General features: G+C 39.8%; 1 protein-coding gene across 2 annotated transcripts in view; it reads right to left on the minus strand.

Annotated features, from left to right (window-relative positions):
- The window catches only part of RAD50 (RAD50 double strand break repair protein), a 269333-nt gene that overhangs the window by 175607 nt on the left and 75505 nt on the right, over positions 1 to 18221 (minus strand). For both annotated transcript variants that reach the window (XM_040344638.1, XM_040344639.1), the window contains exons 10-12: positions 12264 to 12470; positions 9978 to 10160; positions 9406 to 9563 (exon numbers count right to left, since the gene is read on the minus strand). In XM_040344638.1, coding sequence (XP_040200572.1) covers positions 9406 to 9563; positions 9978 to 10160; positions 12264 to 12470 — 548 coding nt within the window. The remainder of the gene's footprint in view (positions 1 to 9405; positions 9564 to 9977; positions 10161 to 12263; positions 12471 to 18221) is intronic.

The following is an 18221-nucleotide window of genomic DNA, read 5'->3' on the forward strand; positions in this document are numbered from 1 at the left end:
TTTGTTAGGGTTTACATGCACGCTACAAAAGGGGTTAAGGTAAAACCAATGTTTGAGAAAAAAATAAAAATAAATGGACCAGCCTGCAGGTAAAGTCCGCAGCTGTGTATTTTTTTGGTTTGCCTTCTACCATTTTTTCAAATGTAAGGGCAATGTATACATTTTAATAAAATGCTTTCTAAACGTATTGCACCATGAAGCCTCTTCCTTCTATCACCCCTTACGCTGAAGAGAATCCATAGAGGAACAGTCCTTACAAGTACTGAGGATTTTTGAAAGATCCATCGAGTGGAGCAGTCTGCTTGCCGGAAAGGAACGCCTTCTCAGGAGCCCAAGAGTAGAATATCCCTGCGTGAGTGATTAAGATCTCTATAACTAGAGATCCAGCCTTTCTGGTAAGAGGCATAGATTATATGTGAAAAGAGCACCTGGTGAAGCACCGTGTCTTGTGAATCACTCTCTACCTTTAAGAGCACTACTTATTGGATTCCTTTATTGACTATATGTTTTTACTTTAGATTTTTTTTTATCACTTTATGGTCTGTTTTTCATATAGAACTATGTGGACTTAGAATTATGTTTTGAGATTTGTATATTTTGGGTCACAAGAGTACACAAGGTTGCGCGCTTATTATTCCTTATATAAATTAAGGAAATTCCTTGGGGACCCCCAGGTCAACAGAGCTAATGTCTCCAATGGAAGATTTCCCCTCCATTACATTTCTGGGGACAACCTAAAATTTGGGATTTTCTTTTACTTTCATTTTCAATGATAATGGTAAACAAGATAAATAGAGAGGGTGACTCGCCATAACAGAGGCACAGACAGCAATACAAATTTATAGATGTTCTAATCCCTCTCCACTATAATCGAAAAATAAAAATAAAACTTTAGTTATAACTTTATGGCTGCAACTATTCTATGGCCATGAGTATTATCAAAGAATACAGGTGGTGTACAGTAGTTTGAGACCATATCAGTGCCCATCCCACTCTCATACTACAATAAAGAAGTATACTTGTAAACAGTGGTGGCCTGCCCATAGGGGGCGCTCGGGCGGCGCCGCCCCCCCCCCCCCCAAGCTGTTAAAAAAAAAATGTCACTTTAAGAGTGACCAGGCGCCGGACATGCGGCGGTCTATGGGAAGCTTCCCAGTCTGCAATCAGCTGATTGCAGGCTGGGAAGCTGATTTGCCCGTGTTTATGGCGTGTGCAGGGCGCAAGCCGTGTGCCCGCACACACTCCCACTGTACTTTCATTTGTTAAAATGCCCTAGTGGTGTCATGGGATTGGCGCAGCGGGGACCGGAGTAGAGGTCAGTGGGCAGTGCCATTTAAATAACTTCCGGTTTCTGGAGCACTTGTGGGGGCGTCAGAGGAGCGGCGCCATTGAAGGTAAGCAGCCACATTCATACCTCCATTCCCCGCAGCTAAATCCATCCAATTGCCTGCCACCACCAGCGCCAGCCGCACCGCCACCGAGCCCCGCAGCATCTCTCCACGCTAGTATTGCCACTGCCAGCCAGCCCCGCCACCACCAGCAGCACCCTGCCCCGCAGTTGAAAGCGAGATTCCCGCTCCCCTCTCCAGAGTCCCGCCGCTCCGGAGCAGCACTGCGCACAGCTTCAAGTCTGTATACTCTGATCGAACGGACTGTGAAGGGAGGGGAGTCCTGCATCACCTTTGCCCCCAGCTATTCACTCGTAATCTGCTGGTAAAGACAGAGATATGTGCCTGGCAGGTGAGAGGACCGGAGTGGAGTGGTACAGCGGGACTCGAGAGGAGAGCAGAAGGGAGGGGGGATGGGGGACTGCTGATCGTAGCAAATGCTTCTCCCATTCACCACTAAATCTCTCTCTCTCATCTGTCTGTCTTATCTATCTATCTCTCATTCTTCCCCTTAGACCCAATGTTTATCTATCTATCTATCTGTATGCTTATCTGTATATCTATCTATCTGTATATCTATCTGTATATCTGTATATCTATCTGTATATCTATCTGTATATCTATCTGTATGTTTATCTATATGTTTATCCATCTATCTATCTGTATGTTTATCTATCTGTATATCTGTCGATCTGTATATCTATCTGTCGATCTGTATATCTATCTGTCGATCTGTATATCTATCTATCTGTATGTTTATCTATCTATCTGTATGTTTATCTATCTATCTGTATGTTTATCTATCTATCTGTATGTTTATCTATCTATCTGTATGTCTATCTATCTGTATGTCTATCTATCTGTATGTCTATCTATCTGTATGTCTATCTATCTGTATATCTATCTATCTGTATGTCTATCTATCTGTATATCTATATGTTTATCTATATGTTTATCCATCTATCTATCTGTATGTTTATCTATCTGTATATCTATCTGTCGATCTGTATATCTGTCGATCTGTATATCTATCTGTCGATCTGTATATCTGTCGATCTGTATATCTATCTATCTGTATGTTTATCTATCTATCTGTATGTTTATCTATCTGTATGTTTATCTATCTGTATGTCTATCTATCTGTATATCTATCTATCTGTATGTTTATCTATCTATCTGTATGTCTATCTATCTGTATGTCTATCTATCTGTATGTCTATCTATCTGTATGTCTATCTATCTGTATGTCTATCTATCTGTATATCTATCTATCTGTATATCTATCTATCTGTATGTCTATCTATCTGTATGTCTATCTATCTGTATGTCTATCTATCTGTATGTCTATCTATCTGTATGTCTATCTATCGGTATGTCTATCTATCGGTATGTCTATCTATCTGTATATCTATCTATCTATCTGTATGTCTATCTATCTGTATGTCTATCTATCTGTATATCTATCTGTATATCTATCTGTATATCTATCTGTATATCTATCTGTATATCTATCTGTATATCTATCTGTATGTTTATCTATCTGTATGTTTATCTATCTGTATGTTTATCTATCTATCTGTATGTTTATCTATCTATCTGTATGTTTATCTATCTGTATGTTTATCTATCTATCTGTATGTCTATCTATCTATCTGTATGTCTATCTATCTGTATGTCTATCTATCTGTATGTCTATCTATCTGTATATCTATCTATCTGTATATCTATCTATCTATCTGTATGTCTATCTATCTGTATGTCTATCTATCTGTATGTCTATCTATCTGTATGTCTATCTATCTGTATGTCTATCTATCTGTATATCTATCTATCTGTATATCTATCTATCTGTATGTCTATCTATCTGTATGTCTATCTATCTGTATGTCTATCTATCTGTATGTCTATCTATCTGTATGTCTATCTATCTGTATGTCTATCTATCTGTATGTCTATCTATCCATCTGTATGTTTATCTATCTGTATGTATATCTATCTGTATGTATATCTATCTGTATGTATGTATATCTATCTGTATGTATGTATATCTGTATATCTATCTGTCTGTATATCTCTATCTAATCGGTATATCTCGCTATCTCTCATTCTCCCCCTCCCACCCAATATCTGTCTGTCCGTCTCCCCCTCCTACCCAATGTCTATTTATCTGTCTGTACATTTATCCATCTGTCTCTATTTCCACACAATGTCTGTCTGTCTGTCTTTCTATTTATCTGTCTGTATATCTATCTATCTGTAGGACCTATTGTGGGCGAGTGACTGGGGGGGGTATGGGGTTGGTTGGTGCTTTGTATGCGCCCCCCCAGAATAATGGAGCACCAGCCGCCACTGCTTGAAAATAACAAAACTTAATCTAATTAAGCTCGGGAAGGTTTTACCCTCTTCATGATCAGGCCATTTTTGACATTTAGCAATATGCTACTTTAACTAGTAATTGCGCAGTCATGCTATACCGAAATTAAATTTGTATAATTTTTTTTCACACAATTAGAGATTTCATTTGATGGTATTTGATCGCAACTGGGTTTTTATTTTCTTATATAAAAGCAAAAGACTGAAAATCAAATATTTTTATTTTTTACTTTTTGTTTTAAAACGTATCCAAAAAATTCATACATTTTGTCTTTGGGGGACAGCGGCAGCATCAGCCTGATGCTCCATCCACTGAGGTAAGTATGAATAGCAAAGCTATAGGAGGGACCCGGAGGTATGTCTGTCATTCTCCTAGCCTGGGTGCATCGGGTTCTGGGTGTTTGTAACTGCTAAGTGGAGAAGGAAGAGGCTTTTAGCACATCCAATTTGCTATTATTGATCAATAGGGGGGGGGAGGGAACTGAGTAGGGGGGGTCACTTTTGGTATGGCTGCTGTCAGTTGATGGCATGGATACTATGTTAGTTAGATTTTTTTGATTTTTGTTTGCCAGTCATGTTGACTGAATGTTTCACTTGGTGTTGTGCCGAGTAAGGTATGTCTTGTATGTTATGTCTTTTAAAATTTTCAATAAAAATACATTTTCAAAAAAAAAAGTATGAATAGCAAAAAAAAACAAAAAAAAAAACTCAAACAAATATACTTCTCTTTTAATTAGGAGGCACTGATCAGTACAAGGATAGGAGTCCAGTGCCTCCTGTAGGTGGCAGTAAACCCAAAAGTAAAATGACTTCCTTTGTCCCTCAATAGAAAGAAAGAAAGAAAAACTAAAACTGTCTGAATTCAGTGTGGCAGCATCAGTACTATTTCCTCTAATGTGTTTATAAGAAAACAAGAGCCAAACATTTCAGTTTCCTTTACGCAAGAAAGAGATGTCCATCCAAGGTCACCACAAGTGGGAGAAGGGTTCTTTTTTTCAGTCACTGGTCACACAAAAGATGGAGTTTTCCTTACAAACTATGTGATCAGAATAGGGAAGTGCTGAACTATGATGACTGCATGAGTAAGCAAATCCGTTTCAGTGATGCAAGAAAGAGCTGTCAATCCACAAGTAGCGATTACCACAAGTTGAAGAAATTTCATATTTAAACTTTAGTAAATTTTTTTTAAAGGTTTAGGGTTGGTGTTAGTTTCTTTTAAAAATCATGACACCAGAACAGAAAAACCCTGACGTACAATGACTGCAAGAATTCATGCACACTGGGCTAAAAAAAAAAAAAAAACGCCAGCTCTTTTTTTTTTATAACTTTTTAAATATTCCACACGTTCATAAGCTTTAATATACAAAAACTATAAATATACACTATTATCCAGGTACTCAACAATCTAAATTGGCAATTGCAACATACACATTTACAATACAGACTCTCCTCGTTTAACAGCCGCTTGGACATACAACCAGCTTTTTGGCACTGTACAGTACAGGATTTTTGTTGTTTAGATAATTTTTGTGCTCTGTACTTGCAAATTAAATAAAATGTTAATGAGTTGGAGCTTTGTGTTTAGACCTTTTTTAGAATACAGTACAGTACTTAAGAATGCTTAAAATATTGATTACTTGTGGCTCTTCGTTTAAAGCGGTGGTTCACCCTCCATAACAACATTTTAGCATAAAATTAGGCATAGTAGCGCGAGCTACAGTATGCCTGTATTTAGTTTTTTAGCCCCGTACTCACTGTGCAATCGTATATTGAAGATTCCGACTCCCCGCGGGGAATGGGCGTTCCTATCCAGAGGGAAGGTGATTGACGGCCGGCTCTGGCACGTCACGCTCCCCGAAGACAGCCGGAGTAGGTCTCAGCTCTTCACGGCGCTAGCGCACAGACTATGCGCAGGTGCCGTGAAGAGCCAAGTCCTATTTCGGCTATTTCCGGAGAAGCGTGACGTGCCAGAGCCGGCTGTCAATCACCTTCCCTCTGGATAGGAACGCCCATTCCCCGCGGGGAGTTGGTATCTTCAATATACGATTGCACAGTGAGTACGGGGCTAAAAAAATAAATACAGGCATACTGTAGCTCGCGCTACTATGCCTAATTTTTTTTTATAGGGTGAACCTCCGCTTTAACAACCTGGTCACTGGAACGGAACCGGGTTGTTAAGTGAGGAGAGCCTATATACCCCCATACACTGCCTTGAAAACGTATTCATACCCCTTGAAATTTTCCACATTTTGTCATGTTACAACCAAAACCATAAATGTATTTTATTGGGATTTTTATGTGATAGACCAACACAAAGTGGCACATAATTGTGAAGTGAAAGGAAAATGATAAATGGGTATCAATTTTTTTTACAAATAAATATCTGAAAAGTGTGGCGTGCACTTGTTTTCACCCCCCTTTACTCCAATACCACTAACTAAAATCTACTGGAACCAATTGCCTTCAGAAGTCCCCTAATTAGTAAATAGAGTCAACCTGTATGTAATTTAATCTCAGTATAAATACAGCTGTTCTGTGAAGCTCTCAGAGGTTAACTACTCTCATATTCAATGGATATAAAAAGTCTACACACCCCTGTTAAAATGTCAGGTTTTTGTGATGTAAAAAAGATGAGACAAAAGATAAATAATTTCAGAACTTTTTCCACCTTTAATGTGACCCATAAACTGTACAACTCAATTGAAAAAAAACGTCGCCGCCAAGCCGATGCCATTCTTTTTTTATTTCAGGCTTCCCAGCCTAGAGGCAAGATCTGAAGACTTATAGACCCCAGATCTCCCTGTAAAGAGGACATGTCATGCCCTATTCCTATTAAAAGGGATGTTTACATTCCTTGTAATAGTAATAAAAGTGATGAAAAAAATTGGTATTTTTAAGTACCGAAGTTTGGCACCATTGCACATGCGTGCGCAATTTTAAAGACGTTCTAGTCTAGTCTAGTCTAGGTCTTTCCTGATATTTTCCTAGTCGCATCCTACAGCAAAAGCCATGGTCCACAGAGAGCTTCCAAAGCATCGGAGGGATCTCATTGTTAAAAGGTATCAGTCAGGAGAAGGGTACAAAAGAATTTCCAAGTCATTAGCTTTATCATGGAACACAGTGAAGACAGTCATCAAGTCGAGAAAATATGGCACAACAGTGACATTACCATAAACTGGACATCCCTCAAAAATTGATAAAGACAAGAAAACTGGTCAGGGAGGCTGCCAGTAGGCCTACAGCAACATTAAAGGAGCTGAAGTAATATCTGGCAAGTATTGTCTGTGTGGTACATGTGACAACAATCTCCCATATTCTTCATATGTCTGGGCTATGAGGTAGAGTGGCAAGAAAAAAAAAGAAAAAAAGAAGAAAAAAAAAAAACATCCAAGCCTGGCTAAATATTGCAAAAACACATTTGAAGTCTCCCAAAAGCATGTGGGAAAATGTGTTATGGTCTGATGAAACCAAGGTTGAACTTTTTGGCCCAAATTACAAAAGATATGTTTGGCGCAAAAACAACACTGTACATCACCAAAAAGAACACCATCCCCACAGTGAAGCATGGTGGTGGCAGTATAATGCTTTGGGGCTGTTTTTCCTCAGCTAGAACAGGGGCCTTGGTAAAGGGAATTATAAACTGTTCCAAATACCAGTCAATATTGGCACAAAACCTTCAGCCTTCTGCTACAGAGCTGAACCTGAAGAAGAACTTCATCTTTCAGCATGACAACGACCCAAAGCTTACATCCAAATCAACAAAGGAATAGCTTCACCAGAAGAGGATTAATGTTTTGGAATGGCCCAGCCAGAGCCCAGACCTGAATCCGATTGAAAATCTGTGGGGTGATCTGAAGAGGGTTGTGTACAGGAGATGCCCTCACAATCTGACAGATTTGGAGTGTTTTTGCAAAAAGAGTGGGCAAATATTGCAAAGTCAAGATGTGCCATGCTGATAGACTCATACCCAAAAAGACTGAGTGCTGTAATAAAATCAAAAGGTGCTTCAACAAAGTATTAGTTTAAAGTGGTTGTAAGCCCTTACAAACACGTTTTGCTACAGGTAAGCCTGTTGCTACCCTGGATATCTCCTAATCCTGAACAGTTTAGGAGATATCCCCTGTCCCCATGTGCCGATGTCATCGGCACATGCGTACTAAAGCAAACTGAAGCAAAGGCACGTATGTGTGCCGTTACCGGCATGCGCGGGAGTGATGTCATTGCAGCTCCAGCCAATCACAGCCCTGGAGCTGCGATACCCGGAAGTAACCCCCGGGAGAGATGTCGCCGGCCGGAGAGGGGTACGAGGACTGCTATGCAAACTAGCTCATTATGCCTTTGTCTTGCAGGGATATATTCTTTTGTTTGTTTGTTTGTTTTTTAATAGGGTTTACAGCCACTTTAAGAGTGTGCTCAGTTATGCAACCATAATATTGTATTTTTACTTCCCTCCATCTAAAAGATTTCAGTTTGTTTTTCAACTGAGTTGTACAGTTTATAGGTCAAATTAAAGGGGGAAAGAGTTCTGAAATGATTTATCTTTGTCTTATTTTATTTTTTACATCACAGAAACCTGAAATTTTAAACAGGCGTGTGTAGACTTTTTATATCCACTGTACATGTACAAATCAACTTTTTGTTTTTACTAGAAAACGACTTCCAAACATCATACATTTTAAGCAGAGACCATAGAGAATAAAATGTCAGTTGTTGCAATATCTTATGTCACACGGTATTTGCGCAGCTGTCTTTCAAACACAATTTTATTTCTTTTTAAAATACAATAATGAGTTAAAAAGATAACAAAAAAAAAAAAACACAGTAAAGTTAGCTCAATTATTTTGTATTATGTAAAAGATGATGTTATGCTAAGTAAGTAGATGCCCAACACGTCACCCTTCAAAATTGTGCGCGCTCATGGAATGGCGACAAACTACACTGCACCTAGGGTAGGATGCTCCCTCACCTGAACCAGAGACAGAGTAATAAGCCATGGGATGGCCTTAAGTGGAACAGATGGTATATGTTGAGTAAATCGTCTGCATATGCAGCAACTTTATGAGAAATTTACCTTACCTGTAGCCATTTTATGTCTGGGTTTATTCGAATACATCATAACAGTGGCTCCAAGGTAAGTATAGGTCTCTTGGCAAGAAAAAAAAAAAAAAACGCTCATACAGAGCGTTTTGAACAGTTATTTAAGAGCGCTTAGAAGCATTTAGCATTTTTTTCTGCCAGAAAACTGCTTTTAAAAACACAAGATAGAAGGTTCTTTTTTTTCCTGCCTCTAAAAGGCGGAGCATACAATATCCCTCTAAATGTCCTAATGTGTATGGACACATAGGATAACATTAGCTGCTTCTACAGGCTAAACAGTAAACTCCTCCAAAAGCAGTGTTTTTTTAACCAGTGTGCATGGACCCTATGAGCAAAAAAGTGCCATCCACACGGTTATTCTTTGTTGTAAGGAAGATGCCTCACATTGCTTAATCACTGGATTTCTTTTAGAAATTAAAGATTTTCTACCATAAATTCCGCAATTACAGTGACAATAAAAATAATTGGTGTTCATGCCATGAGCAAGGCTAAAGTGACTTTATATTCTGTTATTACCACAACCATAAAAAAAGCTTTAGAAACTTACTTCAACTTGGCCAGCTTGTCCCGTGTCTGATTAATATCTTTCTGCTTAGCATACAGCCAGTCTTCAAGCTGCTTCTTAGTTGGGAAGTATCCCAATAAAGAAGTTAATTCATCGCTGTGTCTGGATTTTATCTTTCGAATATGATCCTCTTTTTCAGCCTAAAATACCAAAAAATTGTATAAGCAATTGCCAATAAAATTTGAGAAATTAGGATTTGGGAAATGCGGTTTACAGAACTACTGTTGGCAGTGTTCTGCAACTAAAGTATTTTAAATAAAACAGAATTCTTCTGTAAGTACAGTAGATTGTTGTACCATGTTAGCCATGGGTAGTAGTAGTAGTAGTAGTAGAAGAAGAAGGAAATTACTCAAAATGTGATAACGTAAAATATTTTGAGGCGCAAAATTTCAAAATTTGCTTGCTATCAGACCGATTCTGGTCCATTTCCAATGATGGAGACACAAAAATATATTTTTACATATAGAAATGCTTGCAGTTTGTAACAGTGGTTTCAAATCATTAGTTCAGCACAAATACTACAAAACATCAGAAAATGTAATGAATGTCTCTACTTTATCCTTTTTCAGCATATCCATCTGTGTCCGTGTCATTGTGTGGGCGTTGAGCTGCTGCATCTCCTGATCCAGCTTTCGCACTGTTCTGTCCAGTTCAGACCTCTGATTCTGAAGCTGTTCAACCTCTGATCTCAGAGCTTCTACATTGCAGTTCCGTTCAACGCCCTCCAGTTCCCGCTCCTGTGACACAAAACCCACATATGATCCACTTATTCTCCAACAGAGGTTAACACAATATTCAAAAGGTACATTTTCTACAGAATATGTAGTAGCATGTGGTAGTAGAAGAAAATGGAAATTATGCTAGCTTCTTAGCTTCTTTTTTTTCTAGATCTAACAATATATTTGCTGCATACCAATTTAAGAAGCTGGCAAGAAAGGTATCTACTTTCTCTTTTTCGGAACATCTTTTATGGTCAAGCTAGATTTCATAACTAAGTTGCTCTAAATTTCTCTCCCTTCCTTTTCGTTCTCTCCTTTAAAGTGGAACTGAAGTTTTCCCACTTGCCAACCACTGCACGCCTATTTACGGCGATACAATGGCACGGGCATGCAGATTGGCGTACAGGTACGTCCATTTAAATCTGCCGCCCAGTGGGCATGCACGCAGCATGTGTGGCCGCGGGTCCCGGGAACTCGATGTTCCCAGGCGTCCCACGATTGCGGTCGGCAAGAGCAGAACCGGGGAATGCCTTTGTAAACAAGGCATTCCACTATTCTGCCTGGTGAAACTGTCACTGATGACAGTTCCCAGTGATTGGGAACAGTCATCAGTGACGTGTCACGTGTAACCACGCCCCCTAACAGTAAGAAAAAAACACTGATTGCCACCATAACTAGTAAACAAAAATTATTAAGAAAAATGCCATAAAACAGTCCCCTATTTAGCAGAAGCTATAACTTTTGCGCAAACCAATCAAACGCTTATTGCGATTTTTTTACCAAAAATATGTAGAAGAATACGTATCGGCCTAAACTGTGGAAAAAAGTGTTTTTTTTTATATTTTTGGGGGATATTTATTATAGCAAAAACTAAAAAATATTGATTTTATTTTTATAATCGTCTGTCTTTTTTTGTTTATAGCGTAAAAAATAAAAATCGCAGAGGTGATCAAATACCATCAAAAGAAAGCTCTATTTGTGGGGAAAAAAGGACGTCAATTTTGTTTGGGAGCCACGTTGCACGGCCGCGCAATTGTCAGTTAAAGCAACCAACACCGTGTCAAATCGCAAAAAGTGCCCAGTCTTTAACCACCAAAATGGTCCGGGGTTAATGTGGTTAATTTACAAAATTTTAAGCAGACAGGCTTTTTGTAATGCCTCTTCTGCAATAAAGCTCTCGTCTCCTTCTCCCATGCTCGTTCTCCAGGATTTCTCCAGAGCCTCTCCCATCCTTTGGAACTCGCTACCTCAACCTGTCCGACTATCCCCTACTCTTGCTATCTTCAGATGATGCCAGAAAACGCATCTCTTCAGAGAAGCCTATCACGTCTCCAACTAATCTTTTACCACTTCCATCAGCTCATTCCCTACAGTTACAACCTTTTGTACCACCTGCCCCACCCTATTAGATTCTAAGCTCTTCTGAGCAGGGCCCTCTTAATCCTCTTGTATTTTATTGTATTATAACTGTATTGTCTCCCTTTTATATTGTAAAGTGCTGCATACTGGTAAACTGTTGACACGATATAAATCCTGTATAATAATAATAATACTAATAGAGACATGCCCAAAAAGACTTGCAGCTGTAAATGCAGCAAAAGGTGGTTCTACAAAGTATTGACCCATAGGGGGCTAAATACAAATGCACGCCACACTTTTCCAAAAAAAAATTTGCAAAAGATTGTGTAAACTATTTATCATTTTCGTTCCACTTCACAATTATGTGCCACTTTGTGTTGGTCTATCACATAAAATCCCAATATTGTGTTTTTGGTTGCAACATGAAAATTTGTTAAAATTTCAAGGGGTGTGAATACTTTTTCAAGGCACCGTATACACTCATTTATTAGTGCAAAGGGACCCTGTACCGACCCGAAACGTTGGCTTATTTGACCAATGTGACATTGCCCTAATAAATAAGTGTCTATATTTACAATATAGTGCTGGTGGCATCCGAGTATGAGATCAGTCTGGTGAAACAAAGAGCCATTTCTTTACAGCAACAAAAAGTAGGAGTCTGCTACAAAGTTTTTTTATATCCCTGCATTGATTACCCAGAGGGGTTGTTTTTTCCTAAACAAAGTGGAGTTACTCTTTAAGCCAGACAAGTATACAGCTCACCATTTTTAGAAGTTCTTCATCAAGTTCCTGCAGTCTGTCAGAGGAACCTTCCAGTTGCTGTAGCTCAGATTTGATGTTCCTGAGGTCTCCCTGTTTTTTGTTCTGCATAGAAGACTTTAACTCAATAGTCCGCTCCAGGCCTGTCTTCTTGTCTCTGATCTCATCTATTTGTCTCTGTTTAGCTGCTTCTTTGTCTGAAAACTCCTTCTGCAATTAGGAAAAAACTACTCAAAATACTGGCAGATATGAAAACATTTTACTGAAGATACACTTTGCATTTTCATAGAAATTGCTTTTATACCTTTGCCTAAAGGCTATAAAGAATAAATCATTGCGAGATTAAAACATGCAGAAAAAAATGTTTGCAGGGGTCACCAAGCTGAGCACCTGTCTTTTTCTGGCAGGGACTACTTGCACCACACATTAAATCAGTGGACAGATACAGGCTTGCACATCACAAGCACATCATATCTCCAGTTTCTCTAAACAGTCTCAAAACATTCTATAAATAATAAAGCAATAGATTGCACATTACATATAGCCTCATGTGTGACATGTCCCAGGAGACTGCCGGCAGAGGGTGGGCTAAATGGACATCTTCTTGAGTGAAGGTCCACTTTAAGCCGCTCCTAACCAAAGAATACATTCTTGCAGCTTCTGGTTTTTGCAACTCTTAGTTTGTACATCATTTTTGTTAGTATAGTGTACAGCAGACCAAACTTTCGGCATGTGTCTGCTGTTCACTTTCACAAAACAGAACCAGATTTCCATTGATTCTCATCATGTGACTTAATCACATGGTAACTTCCTGTCATGAGGCAGAACACATGGGAAGTCAAGTTCGGAGGCTTTATCCCACCCAAGGTTCAAGCTCAAGAACAGAAACTTTTAGGATTCTGAGAAGTAAATAAACAACCATAAACCCTGGAACCCCTCACCATATGTAAGTGGAAAGCCTAGGTGGCATATAAACACCACCCACAATACTGCCAGCCAAAACCAAACATTATAATTTTCAACATACTGTACCTGTAAAATTCTTTGCCTAAGGTACATTACAAGACACAGGTCTTCTAATTCATTTACAATGGGTTACAGCACCCTCAGGCTAAATGCATGCATTGCACAAAATCCAATGTTGAATGTCAATGCAGGATCCAGTGCCTGAAGAACCAAAGAGTGGGGACCGGGTATGGTTCCCAGGGTTTTTCTTAAGATGCATTGCTTCTATTGTTTTAGAAGACAGTAAAGAGTTGTACGAAGAATTCAAAGAGAAAATAATAAGCCAGTAAAACAAAGAGTGATTTCTCCATTTGGAAGAAGAGGTCCATTACCTTAGGGCACCAGCAAAAAAAAATAGAATTCAGAGTGGTGTAAAGATATTGGGGGGGGGGGGGTGCAGGAGTCTGCCCTCAAAAGGTTGCCATTGTCCAGTCACCTGAAGGCACTAGCCTTTAACCACTTCCAGACCGCCGTACGTCTTTATACGGCCTAACTTTAAAGATAGATATCTCGGTAACGGCAGCAGCTGCTGCCACAACCGAGGTATCTATCTTTAGTGTCAGCGGTCCGGTACACGATAACGGCGGTCTCCGCGGCGGATTCGCCGCGAGATCGCCGTTATCGGCGGCGGGAGAGGGCCCCCCCCTCCCGCCGCTCTCCCGCACCCTCCGCCGCTTACTGGAGCCGTCGGTAGTGGCGGAGGAGATCGCGACCGTTCGACAGCTGTGCGGGGTTGCGAGGGAAGGAAAAATCTCCTTCACCCGTCCCCATAGCTCTGCTGGGCGGAAGTGACGTCAAAACGTTAGTCCCGCCCAGCCTCTTAAAGAAACCTTTTTTTTTTTGTCATTTGAAAAAATGACATTCAATTTTTTTTATTTTTTTTTTGCATTTAAGCCTAAATATGAGATCTGAGGTCTTTTTGACCCCAGATCTCATATTTAAGAGGACCTGTCCTGCTTTTTTCTATTACAAGGGATGTTTACATTCCTTGTAATAGGAATAAAAGTGATCATTTTATTTTTTATTTTTTTTCCAGTGTAAAAAATAATAAAATAAATAAAAATAAATAAGAAAAAAAAATAAAAATTTTTTAAAGCACCTCGTCCAGACGAGCTCGTGCGCAGAAGCGAACGCATACGCGAGTAGCGCCCGCATATGAAAACGATGTTCAAACGACACAAGTGAGGTATCGCCGCGATCGTTAGAGCGAGAGCAATAATTATAGCCCTAGACCTACTCTGTAACTCAAAAAATGCAACCTATAGAATTTTTTAAACGTCGCCTATCGAGATTTTTAAGGGTAAAAGTTTGACGCCATGCCACGAGCGGGCGCAATTTGTAAGCGTGACATGTTGGGTACCATTTTACTCGGCGTAACATTATCTTTCACAATATATAAAAAAATTGGGCCAAATTTATTGTGGTCTTATTTTTTAATTCAAAAAAGTGTTTTTTTTCCAAAAAAAGTGCGCTTGTAGGACCGCTGCGCAAATATGGTGTGACAAAAAGTATTGCAATGATCGCCATTTTATTCTCTAGGGTATTAGAAAAAAATAAATATATAAATTTTGTGGGTTTTAAGTAATTTTCTAGCAAAAAAAAACTGTTTTAGTCTTGTAAACACCAAATCTGAAAAACACCCAAAGTAGAGAAGTGGATAATATCCAATGCCATGGGAATGAGCAACACAGCAAATAATGGTCAACAAGCCCAGAGCCCAAAAAAAACAATAGGAAATAGCCCAAACATTTAAAAGGCTGCCTTTAGGACTTTTCAATCAAAACTGGTACCAGCCAAGGCAACGAGCTTGTCTTTGTACAAGAATTGCTCATTTAAACTGAAGTTCAGGTATAGACTATTTTGCCTAGTTACATTGATCCAGCTTGGACCAATTTAAGTATGTATGCGTTTCATATCTGGCCTATGGAAGCTGAAAATCACTGTAGTAAACAAAGCCCTGCCCTGCTGCTTTGTGAACTCAGGAGGTCACTCACCTGACAGGGGTGTCGTTCAGAGAACACTTTGCATTATCTCAATGAATGTAAAGTGTTCTCTGAGTGGATGAGGTGGAAATGTAAGTCACTCCCCTGCCCTTTCTAATAAGCCACCGCCTTATCCATTTAGAGAATGTTTTGCATTTGTTTAGAAACTGCAAAGTGTTCTTTGATTGGCACTCGTGCAGAGCGAGCAACCTTCTGTGTTTGCCAAGCAGCAGGGCACCAAACATCGAACCCAGAAGCCAGTAGCGATCACTGTAGTAGAGATGCCTACTACAGTAATTTTCAGTTTCCCACGGGGATCACACAGGTATGGAACATGCAAACTTACATTGGTCCAAACTGGACTATCCAAAATAGTCCATAACTAAACTTCAGCTGTAAAGAAAAAAAAATCCTGTTCCAACACTACTGGCTGAGATAATTGCCACAACCCCAATGGGTTCAAATGGAGGCTTCTGAGGAGCCGACATTACCAAACTGAGGTCCTACAGAGTAGACAGAGAACATACAGGAGGGATGACATGGGCATCCCCCTGCACAAATTCTCTCACCAACAAATGAGAAACAGGTCTCTAGATGAGGACAACATCTAAAGCCATGATCTGATGGTACACAAGGCCAAAGACTGGTTCAAACAATGACTGTAAGAAGGATGGGTTATGCTCTACAGTGTACTACCTATGGTGAAACCCCTTTGCTCCACACTAAAAGGAAATAAGCTTTCCACATGTGATGGTAGCCTTTATGAGAGGTAGATTTCCTAGCCTTTAAGAAACTATGGGATCAAAAAGGCCACTGTGCCTTCATACTTGGGCTTGATGTTAAAGCAGGATGGAAAAGCAAGTCTGGATGATCTGACAGGGCCTGCACAGTGTTGGTCGGTATCCCTAAAAAGTCCAAATACTATGCTCTCCTGGGCAACTATGGTGCAATGAGAATCACAGAAATGCCTTCCACCTTGATCCTGAATAGCAAGTGAAGGAGATACAGAGGAGAAAAAGCATATCAGGTTGACCCGACCCCACAAAGTCACCATAACATCCACTGCAAAGGGCAGATGATCTCTGGTCCTGGCCACAAACTAGTCCAGTTTTTTGTTGAACCTAGAAGATAGGAGGTCCATGTCCAGTGTACCGTACCTGCAACAAAGGGCTTGGAATACCTTTGGGTGAACAGACCATTCCCTGACATTGGTGACTTAGAAAGGGACTTTCCAGCTTTCCCCACCTGGAAAGTACACCATCAACAGCATTGGAACATGAAGTTTTGCCCAGGATAGAATCGTCTCCTTTACTTGAGCAGTGCGACTTCTGGCAACTCCTTGATTACTGACATACACCAGTGTGGCATTGTCTGACTGCAAACATCCCCCGAGCTGAGACTCCAAGACTCCCCCCCAGTACACATGCTGGCATCAATCATCAGCACCCAAGGAATCGGGAGAAGGGACTTCCCCAAATCCAACGCAAGACTCGAGATCTACCACTCCGGGGCTAGCCTGTTCTTGCTGGTCAAGCATACAAGCAAATCCAGGGACTGAAAGTTTGTCCCAAGCTGCTAGAATGTTGGGCTGCAGCATTATGAAGTGAAACTGGGCTTACAGAACTGCTTTGATGAAAGTCACCAATAGGCCGTGTACCCTCGTGAAAAGGCCAATTAAAGGGCAAGACGTGGACAGCAGAGTCTCTTTCTAGGAATGGAGGGACTGGAGTTTTTCCTGGGGAATATAAACTCACTACAGGGCTATGTCCTAAGCCAGGCCCAGATACCTAAAGCGATGTGAGGGTTACAACACTGACACTTGAAGGTTTCAAACCCATGCAAAGCTCTGCAGGTATGCACATCAGCTGGACATTGGCTGACAAAACTTGTGCCGATTGCTTCATTAAAAGTAGGTCATCCCGCTACCCCATGATGGGGATCTCTTGCAACCACAGCTAGCCCAGAACCAAGGTGCTGTGAAAAAGCCAAACTGAAATGCCACAAACTAGTAATCACACTTACCCACTGCAAACAGCAGGTAATGGCAAAATGACATTCAATTTTTTTTAATTTTTTTTTTGCATTTAAGCCTAAATATGAGATCTGAGGTCTTTTTGACCCCAGATCTCATATTTAAGAGGACCTGTCCTGCTTTTTTCTATTACAAGGGATGTTTACATTCCTTGTAATAGGAATAAAAGTGATCATTTTATTTTTTATTTTTTTTCCAGTGTAAAAAATAATAAAATAAATAAAAATAAATAAGAAAAAAAAATAAAAAATTTTTAAAGCACCTCGTCCAGACGAGCTCGTGCGCAGAAGCGAACGCATACGCGAGTAGCGCCCGCATATGAAAACGATGTTCAAACGACACAAGTGAGGTATCGCCGCGATCGTTAGAGCGAGAGCAATAATTATAGCCCTAGACCTACTCTGTAACTCAAAAAATGCAACCTATAGAATTTTTTAAACGTCGCCTATCGAGATTTTTAAGGGTAAAAGTTTGACGCCATGCCACGAGCGGGCGCAATTTGTAAGCGTGACATGTTGGGTACCATTTTACTCGGCGTAACATTATCTTTCACAATATATAAAAAAATTGGGCCAAATTTATTGTGGTCTTATTTTTTAATTCAAAAAAGTGTTTTTTTTTCCAAAAAAAGTGCGCTTGTAGGACCGCTGCGCAAATATGGTGTGACAAAAAGTATTGCAATGATCGCCATTTTATTCTCTAGGGTATTAGAAAAAAATAAATATATAAATTTTGTGGGTTTTAAGTAATTTTCTAGCAAAAAAAACTGTTTTAGTCTTGTAAACACCAAATCTGAAAAACACCCAAAGTAGAGAAGTGGATAATATCCAATGCCATGGGAATGAGCAACACAGCAAATAATGGTCAACAAGCCCAGAGCCCAAAAAAAACAATAGGAAATAGCCCAAACATTTAAAAGGCTGCCTTTAGGACTTTTCAATC

This window comes from Rana temporaria, chromosome 3 (genome assembly GCF_905171775.1).
Source record: "Rana temporaria chromosome 3, aRanTem1.1, whole genome shotgun sequence".
NCBI lineage: Eukaryota > Metazoa > Chordata > Amphibia > Anura > Ranidae > Rana > Rana temporaria.